Source organism: Brienomyrus brachyistius, chromosome 11, assembly GCF_023856365.1.
Source record: "Brienomyrus brachyistius isolate T26 chromosome 11, BBRACH_0.4, whole genome shotgun sequence".
NCBI classification, from domain to species: Eukaryota; Metazoa; Chordata; class Actinopteri; order Osteoglossiformes; family Mormyridae; genus Brienomyrus; species Brienomyrus brachyistius.
In genome coordinates this window covers 13,151,939-13,161,497 of record NC_064543.1, presented here as the reverse complement: position 1 = coordinate 13,161,497, position 9,559 = coordinate 13,151,939, and the positions used below count along the sequence as shown (strand labels likewise).

Genomic DNA, 9,559 nt, shown 5'->3' with positions numbered 1-9,559 from the left:
GGCTCTAACACAGAGAGAGAACCTTGATCGATTATGAGTTTTTTATGTTTTATATCAAAGAGCTTTTCAGCCCTCGAGACAGAAAGTAGTTTTAGGCTATTATATGCTCATTATCGCCATTCTGCCAAAATAGATTAGTCATCGAGGGCACGGGGTTGTCTTATTCACAGTTTTGTTTGCAGACCTTTCCAATCCGACAAGTTGGTAGTGAACGGCTGTTTTTACGTTGAGCTTTACTTCGAGGGAAGGGATCAGTTCTTGGTTTAGCTGCCGCATGCTGCACAGGCGTGGCTGCATTTTTTTTAGCTCCCCATCTCTACACACAAACGCAGACGTGGGAGGGTCAAAGCAAGAGAGAAACATGCTCTGATTAAGGAGCTGGAGACAGATTTTCACACTGCCTCTCCCACATTCGCACTGTCACACCAGCGGTATGACACAACACACACACAAACACATGCAGTGGCTCTCACAAATCCATTGCATTTGTTGCGGCAGAACTGTACTGTGGGCTGGCTCCTTAAACTGCACCGTGATTTTTATTGATTTTCAGTTACCTTTGCCTTCTCTATATGCTAATAATTTGGAGTCAATTATGTCAATGTTCTCCTGCCTGTGATGCGAGAGTACCTTATTCTCAGGTTAGGGGTCATTATGGCTTCCTGCCTGGGTGTGTCCGGAAGGTTGTCAGTTTGAATCTCATGACCAGCAGAGTACTCTCTCTCCGTGCGCACCTTGGCTGGCCCTGTGCTCTGACACAAAGCTCTCTCGCCTGTATACAGGCATGCAGATATTGAATTCCATTGTACTTGGTACCTGTACTATGATAAAAGAAATGCATTTTATTCTAAAAGTAAACGTAGGATGCCTGAAGGTACTGCGATGCAGCACGCTGTTAACAATGCACTGTACAAAGGGAGGGTGTTTGACTCAATGTTCATTACCTGCGTCACTGACAAATGCCGGAGTTTGTCAGACCTAGGCGTGCTAAACTAATTGCTGTTGGGGATGTGCTGAGAGAAACTATTTTGCATTGCAGAGTCGGAAAATGACGCAAAGCTGTACAGGATTCATGAGTTAAATCTGGGTGATGGTAGAGAATTTCAAAGCTTCATCTGCCCAATAGTCAGTCTCACTATGGATTTCTTCAATGGTCTATAGCAGGGGTCTTGTCTGCATTGGGCCAGTGTGTATGTAGGTTATGGATAGTCTTTAGGTCAGCTGTTCGAACCCAGTATGAGATTTTCAGCCAATCAGTGATGCAGTAAAAACCTACAAACAGTGGCCCTTTCTGGAAAAGACGGGCAAACCCTGGTCTATAGTCACTGAAATTAGATCTTGTTTAGACTTGCTGCTCAACTATAGGATATACAAGAAGCAGACTTGTGAGAACAGGGACCCCAAACCTCTCTGGCCTATTTAACATGAATAATGTGCAGAAAATGATTTTCCAAAGTGAAAGAAGTGGCAAAAACCACACACACACCAGGAAACTGGCTTCTGAAGGCTCCGTAGCTTCACCATGCAACCAATGCCAGTGGTAATCCACATTTATTTTCAGACAGTGTGTCAGGGGTATTTCCCATTAAAGACTATAGTATTCACATATAAAGCACATTTGCACCTTCCAGAAAAATTAACGCTTTTAGATCTATGGATATAAATTGAGTGACACTGACACTTAATACTGATGGATCAAAGCATTTGCTAATGACCAAGAAGACTTAAGGTGCCAATTAAAGTATTTATTTTTACAAGAGGACACATACACATTTCATTGGCCCAGATCAGACATGACACCCCCCCCCCCCAGTCACAACTCTGAGCCTATAAATTACCACCAAGCCACACCCACCCCCTTCCCAATCCTCTACACAAGAAAAAAAAAAAAAAAGTCACACCAATTTAAAAAAAAAAAGACAAAAGAGGAAGAAATGCAGGGGATAAGAGTCCCCCGCTGGTGTGACAAAGGATGTCGTTCAAACAGCAAGTCAAATTTGCAAAAAGGTCTGTGGAAAATGATTCGCTGATGCTTTCCGTCAACAAGCCATCCATCCATCTAGAGATGGACACTGACAAAGTGCGTGTCAGGCGAGGTCCCTTTCTTGCACGAAAAAAAGCCAATGAAATCAGTAAATGGCCCCATCGAAAAGAGTTTAGGATTTCTCAGAAACCAGGATGAAAAAGAAAGTCTTGCAGTTGGGCCAAAGATACATTATAAATCACGGGTCACAAACCAAGTCACCATGTAAACAAACCAAAAACGAACTGGTACGGGTCTGCCACTTTATATACTGGAATAGAAAAGAAAAATAAAAAATATTCTATCGTCCTGGGGGTAGGAAGAAGTTATTTTTGCAAAGTTAAATCGGCAAGGTCGGGGTCATCAAGAAGTATGGCACGTCACTTCAAACAGCCGGGGTCTGGGGGGCCACAGCCTTGCACCGCTGCTCCATGGAGCCAGTGTGGAAGCCACGGGTGCCATCGGGCCCACGGGGAAGGCGCAGAACCCCCGGCGGGAGCCCGTCTGCGTTCTGAATCTTGCGGCCTAGCATGGGACTGCCTGATGGGCTGTTCTCCTGGGAAGCCACCTGGCGGCGCCGTTGCACCCAGGGACTGCCGGAGGGAGTCACACTGCTGTCTGAGGAGTAGTCCGCCCATCGACGTCCCGAATCGGGGCTTAGACGGCCCTCCGCGGCCAGGGGAGACTTGTTAGTGCACAGGGCGCGTCGCTGGGAGCAGGGGCTGGCCCTCGGGCTGGACCAGGGGCTGGTGCGTGGGGACGCCGTGGGGCTCAGGTGGTTCTGCTGATAACCGGTGCCACCCGTGGGGCTCAGCTTGTTGCCGGAACGTGCCTTCCGGGCCAGCCGGGGCGAGGTGGGGTTGCTCTCCGTCTCGGAGGAGCTGCATGCCGAGTCGTCACCCTGGTACTGCAGCTCCCGCACGCGGCTGTTCAGGGAGCGGCTCTTGGAGGCGCCGCCCTCCTCCCTCTGCCGTTCCTTGGTCACCTTCTTCTTTGGCGGCTTGGTCCCAATCAGCACCACCTTCACCCCCAGGCTGCCGCCACCCACTGCTTCGTGAGCCCGGATAGCGGCTTCCACCTCCTCGAACTCCACAATGGCACATTCCTCCGTGCCCAGCTGGGTGTAGCGGCCGCTCAGCTTCTTGATGTCAGGCGCTAGGTCCTTGCCGGGTTTCAGGACACGCACAGAGGCGATGGGCCCATAAGTTCCAAAGGCCCTCAGCAGCACCTCCATTGGATGCTCCTGTTGGGTGGTACCGCCCCCTTCGGCTCCTCCTCCTCCATTAGCCACACCCCCTTCCCCTCCCATCAGGGCTGTCCCCAGTTCAGGCCAACGCCGTAGATCACTCAGGAGCAACATGCGGCTGGGCAGGCTCTCGCTGGCAAACACGGGCACCGCTGAGCGTCGGCGCACCTTGCGACCCTCCTCATTGAGCTCCAGCAGCGTAGACTGTCGCAGCGCATGCGCCGTCGTTCGCCAGTCTCGCGTCAAGTGCTTCACCTGAAACGAGAGGCCGTGCACAGCACAGGAGATTGACGCAAACGCAGAAGCATCCTGTTCGGTGAAAACCATGCTTCCTGAAACAGACGCTACACCCTCTCAAGATCAGCAACAGCACCTACTGGCAAATGCGACTCGTTCTCGCTGCAGCGGACACAGCTGCGCGTGAAATGCCACAGCACTCATTTCTGTCATTACTGCAGATGGCTTTCTCAGCAGGTTTAAGGCTTTGCATGCTGGCATTAAATTTATATATCATACAGCTAAAAACAGTATTAAAATGATACAGTAACTATGATGCCAGGAAGTAGCAAGATGAGTGCCTTTGCTGCAGAGGGACAAAAACAGACTGCAGTAAATTCCAATGTCATCTAAGGCTTCAGCCCATTGGTCAGTCTCGTGACAGGGTGGGCGTGGCTGTCGGGAGGTACCTTCTTAAAGGAGGTGAGCAGCTTGACGCTGACGTAGCCCAGCTTGTTGCGGCGGACATGTTTCAGCAGAAAAGCATCATGCTCCAGGTTCTCATCAGACAGGTAGTACTCGATCTGGGCCACCAGCTTCTGCATCAGTTCTGCATCCGGCGGCACCCAGCTCTCCTCCTCTTCCTCTTCTTCCTCCTCCATCTCCCCACCACTTGTGCCCACACCGCTTTGAAAAAGCCCAAACAAAAGGTTACCTCTGACCCATTATACGCATGAAGTGCTACACACAAAACATTGGAAAACTATTGAGCTGCAAAGCAGTTCATATTGAATTTATCTAATGAATCCATCCACAGGTTTACTACCAAAAAGCAATCAAGTTCTAAATTGGACTTGAGTGGATGACTCACCATCTCCCCCTCCCCCCCCAGGAAGCTCTACTCCAACTGCCTAGGTGGATCCAGTGCATTACCGCAGGTTATAGGAGAAAGCATGCCATGGAGTTAAGCTTTTTGAAATTGTGTATAAAGGGGAAAACCTCTCATCCACAGACTGTCGGGAGAACTCCCACGCAGATACTCATAAAAGCGGCACCATTCAGGTCAGATCTGTCCAGACGTGACTCATGATATACTTCCCCTTAGGTACAGGGAAAATACTCAGCAAAATCTAATTACACTGAATGCATTCTGTCTAAATAGGTTTTTCCCCTTGATTCAACTCAAAGCCCTGACCTCGAGGTAAGAAATTGAAAAGAGGTTGTGTACTTGAGATGACTACACTACAAAGAAATAGGAAATGTAATACAAAAATACACGCAACGCACGTAGTGTATTTCGGTACTGTCAGCTATTAATACGAAATGCATAGCAGGACATGACGCAAGGCTATTAAGCAACAAGTCTAAGATGAGGCTGCAGACTTAATTCAGCAAGCCCATTTGATTACTTACGTCAATGAGGTTAATCTTACATATACTTAAGGTTTAACAATACGAATATTTTCAGTTGCACAAGTCATAACGTTACCATAGTCCTGCTCATTCAATACCACGATCAAAATAGTTCTGAAACTCAAGCAATGGGGCAACCTAATCTTTGGGGGGGTTTTTGCGATGTTAAAAAAAAAGTTATGCATTGTTTAAATTACCCGTGTTTATCCGATCTGCCAAAGTCGTCCTCGCTGCAGCTGCCTCCGGGTAAGTCCAGGTGGTTCGTCTGCGTCTCCTCCCCGGGATCCTCATCCTCAGCCGCTTGAATGGCCACCGTTATCCGCACCCGAGTGCCCATCTCTTGCAGCTGACAGTCAGTGGAGACGTTTCGGTCATCTGCATTCGGCGTGGGCTCGGCGCAGTCGGGGATGGCAGCTGCCGCCGCTATGGCGCTCATGCTGCCCGCCGTTAACGCTTGTGCCTCCGCCGCACTGTCCGCTTCCTCTCCGCAGGCGCTTCGCTCGCTCCCCGTCGCCACCGCCGCGCTTCGCCCGATGCCGCCCCTGTCAGCGGCCGAGCTGCGATCGGGAGGATACGGGGTGTCCGCCGATCGTCCCCTTCGACAACGCCGCCGGTAGAGGTGGACGGGGACGACCAAGACGCGCTCCGCTGCTCGCCACAGCTCCCAGATCCTGCCCCACGGAGAGCCCCGGGGCGACGCGGGGCCAGTGGCCGGCGAGACAAGACTAGGAGCGGCGGAGGCGAAGGGGAGGGACGTGTCTTGCGCTCTCACTTCCTGATGTGTAAGAGGCTTTTTCCCTTTGAAACGGGCTCTGGGATTGGGCCATGCCGCCTCCCCGCACTCATCCCCACGCCACCAAGGGGATGGAACGAGCAAAGAAAGGCAGCGCAAAAACACGCATATCAGCGCATGCATGCTCCTCTCTGTTTTTTTCTTTTTCTTTCTTTTTGCTTCCTTAAAGACCTAACTGTCGGTTAAGTGGTTTCTTTATAACTAAGTAATAAAGTAAATCCTCCATTTTAAGTGGCATCAATGGAGGGCAATCAGAGGGAAGCGCTGTGCCAATCATTGGCGACGGCACGGATAAGGTTTTCTAAATCTGTAAATTGAATAATAGGCTTTAACATTCAGGACGGACGGGTGGCGGAAATATTTCTATTTTAAGGACGAGGAACTGCACTTGAATTACTGTTCTGTTTTTATCTGCTTGTGCTGTGGTTTATTATCTTATGCTGTTATGGTTTTTGTTAGTGTTTTTTTGTGACAGACAGTCTTGGAGTTGGACATGACTGATCTGGTCATTGTGTGTGGTTGCCCTCTTCCATGGTGTGAGATGATACATCCCTTATGTCAAGCCCCCACGCAAAGGCTGCCCACCCACCACCAACTGACACGGAGCCCCAGTAACATCAGTGTGTTGTGAGTGTCCTGCCCCCTCTCACCCCCCCCCCCCCTGTTGATGACACAGATGCGCCTGGTGAGTGTAAACGTGAAAAAATGGGTCATTCAGCTGCCCAGGTTACTTTCTCCTTTGCTGTCTGATATTGCTGATACAGATCTGCAGTTTTCCGTTGCATGTGTTGTGGTGTCTCTGCCTTTTAGTGAAAAAAGAATAAAACGCCTCTTTCAGTGGTCGGTGACTGAATCTGCTGCTCTGTTTTATGGAGGTGAAGCGTGTGGGTTTTGGTGGAGGCGTGTCACAAAAAAAAAAATCGGGTCAGTGGTAGTTGTCAAGCTATCCATAGTGGCGCTGAGAGGCAAAATCACTTCCATCTTAACAGGAGACCACACCTCCCCCCCCCACCTCCCACCCGGGTGTCGATCCAGGGGGGCGGAGAATTCCCTTAATTCCCACTCTCCTCATCGCAGGTTTATATATATATATATATATATATATATATATATATATATATATATATATATATATATATATTATACACACAAATGTTCTATGTTATGTATGTTCGGTTTATCTCCGTCTCTTATCTACAGCTCCGTCTCTCACTCCCACATTCCGCGGTTCCTTTCACTGACGCTGTTTTGTTAAATCTCCGTGCTTTGTGAGGCGTGCATTGTGTCTTACTGTCGTTCGCTGAATGCCGCGTTTCACCGGAGGCACTTGTTACGTTTTCCCTCTGAGTCAGATGAGCTATTTATAGATTTCTATATCCAGGATCGCTCAGGCAGGCCGGTTTGCCTATATGTTACACAATGCAACCGACGCAGTTTTGTTCACGCCGGTGTCTTCGCGGCACATGGTCTCTTTGTGATTCACATGATCTACTTGAAGTACCACAAGACCAACGCGTGGAACATATCAAGCATAACAGATAGCATGCTTCCTGTCAGAGGGAATGCTATAATAACTTATGTAAGTTTAGCATATCGGAGCAGAGTCTATTCATTGTAAAAATGGGGAAAACACAGGATTATATCTACATATTCTGGATGACTGATTCCATGCATGCATAAAAGTGAATAATCGTCAATCATGCTGCATTTATGAAGAGAGAAGTTGATGAATGAACAATGAGTTGTACAAGGAATTTGACGTGGCGGATGTCCTGTTGATTGGCCGGGGAGAGTTTGGAGTTAGTGCCACAACTTCTGCTAACACACTGAGAGGCCGTGGGCGATGTGATGCTTAATCATTTGGTGACTCCATTTTTGCGCGATCATTATGGAGTCGCAGTATTTTTTTAATAGCACACAGGTCGACAGAAGGTAAAGGTAAATGCCAACCCAGTGAAGAGACTATCATATGTTTTGTGTGTGTGTGTGTGTGTGTGTGTGTGTGTGTGTGTGTGTGTCAACTTAAAAAGATGTTATCCAGCTATTTTGATACTTTTAGTTAACGCAAGATTATATTGCGGTTATATTTGCGATAAGCCTACTTCATGACTGGTCGTGCTGATGTAATCTCACTTTGAAATGGATTGTGTACGACCGTTTCAAACAGAAACGATTTAAAAATTTGATTAGCTTAATTATTTAAATTTACTTACAATTTCATGACGTTAAGCAACTGGAAACTTGACCAGGACAACTTGTATTAAATTCTTTGCTCAATTAAGGGACCAAAACTAGTGTAGTATAGTTTGACACGTGCATATTCTTAACCACAGGGCTAGCTGTTTTCATTGAACCGTCTCATATAAATTTTAGGTAGAAATAGGTATTGTTTCGCCGGTATATGGATTTATAATTAGTTAAAAATGCAGTGCGCATGTATGGCATTCACTCCGTTCAGACTTCAAAGTAAATTTTATTGTCATCTCTGCTATATACTGTACAGGTATACATAGAGAGGAGATGACGTGGCTCCAGTTTTTTTCAGTGCAGACGAGAGAGACATGTAACAAATAGGCACGTGGTAAACAAAGTAAATAAATATAAGGTATACACTATACTTGGAGATAGAGGTAGATTTACAACTGAGGTTACAATAGTTATATATGGAAAATGTGCAAATAAGTGGCAGAAGTGCAAAAATGCTTGTAGCAGAGTCTAATGGCTTGTGGGAAAAAGATATCCCGCAGCCTGGAAGATCGAGTCCTGACCTAGGATAGTGTCTGCCAGATGGGAGGAGTGTGAAGAGTCCATGTGAAGGATGAGAGGAGTCAAGCACGATGCAGGAGGCCCTCCTGATGCAGCTCTTGTTGAAGATGTCTTGCAACGATGGGAGAGACGCACCAATGATGTTCCCAGCTGCTTTGACGATCCTTTGAAGCCGTCGGTTATCGGAGACCGTGCTGTTTCCGAACCAGACGGAGATGCAGCTGGTCAGGACGCTCTCTATAGTGCCCCTGTAGAACACGGTGAGGGTGGGAGGTGGGAGGTTGGCTCGCTTAAGCCGTCTCAGGAAGTGGAGACGTTGCTGGGCCTTTTTGGTGATGGAGGTGGTGTTGGTCATCCAGGTGAGGTCGTCTGAGATGTGAACTCCCAGGAACTTGGTGTTTTTTACCATCTCAACTGTGGAACCGTGGATGCTGAGTGGTGTGTGGCTGGGGCGAGGTCTCCTGAAGTCGACAACCATTTCCTTGGTTTTGTCCACATTCAGCGACAGGTTGTTCTCACTGCACCACGTGGACAGCTGCTGGACCTTGTCTCTGTACGCCGACTCATCGTTGTTGCTGATGAGCCCCACCACCGTCGTATCGTCTGCAAATTTGATGATGTTGATTTGAGCTGTGCAGGGCGGTGCAGTCATGGGTCAGGAGTGTGAAAAGAAGTGGACTGAGAACGCAGCCCTGAGGAGCACCTGTGCTCAGTCTGATGGTGCTGGAAACGCTGTTGCCGATTCGGACAGACTGAGGCCTCTCTGAGAGAAAATCCAGAATCCAGTTGCAGAGTGAGGTGCTCAGTCCCAATCCCATACACAGTCTTTGTGGAATGGTGGTGTTGAAGGCTGAACTAAAGTCTATGAACAGTAGTCGCACGTAAGAGTCTTTATTGTCCAGATGAGAGAGGGAAAGGTGAAGTGCGGTGGATATGGCGTCCTCGGTTGACCTATTTGTGCGATAGGCAAACTGTAGCGGGTCCAGTGATCAGGGGAGGTTGCTTTTCACCTGTGACATGACGAGTCTTTCGAAGCACTTCATGGTGATGGGTGTCAGAGCGATGGGACAGTAGTCATTCAGGCAGGAGACTGAAGACTGCT

General features: G+C 48.3%; 1 protein-coding gene across 1 annotated transcript; it reads right to left on the bottom strand.

Moving 5' to 3' along the window:
- Positions 1-1,532: 1,532 nt before the first annotated feature.
- LOC125704035 (la-related protein 6-like) lies at positions 1,533-5,940 on the bottom strand. Its single transcript, XM_048969321.1, has 3 exons — positions 5,096-5,940; positions 3,956-4,172; positions 1,533-3,524 (listed from the first exon to the last, which is right to left on the bottom strand). Exons 1-3 carry the CDS (start codon positions 5,812-5,814, stop codon positions 2,409-2,411), a joined length of 2,052 nt encoding a protein of 683 aa, XP_048825278.1. The 5' UTR covers positions 5,815-5,940; the 3' UTR covers positions 1,533-2,408.
- Between the last annotated feature and the right edge of the window lie 3,619 nt (positions 5,941-9,559).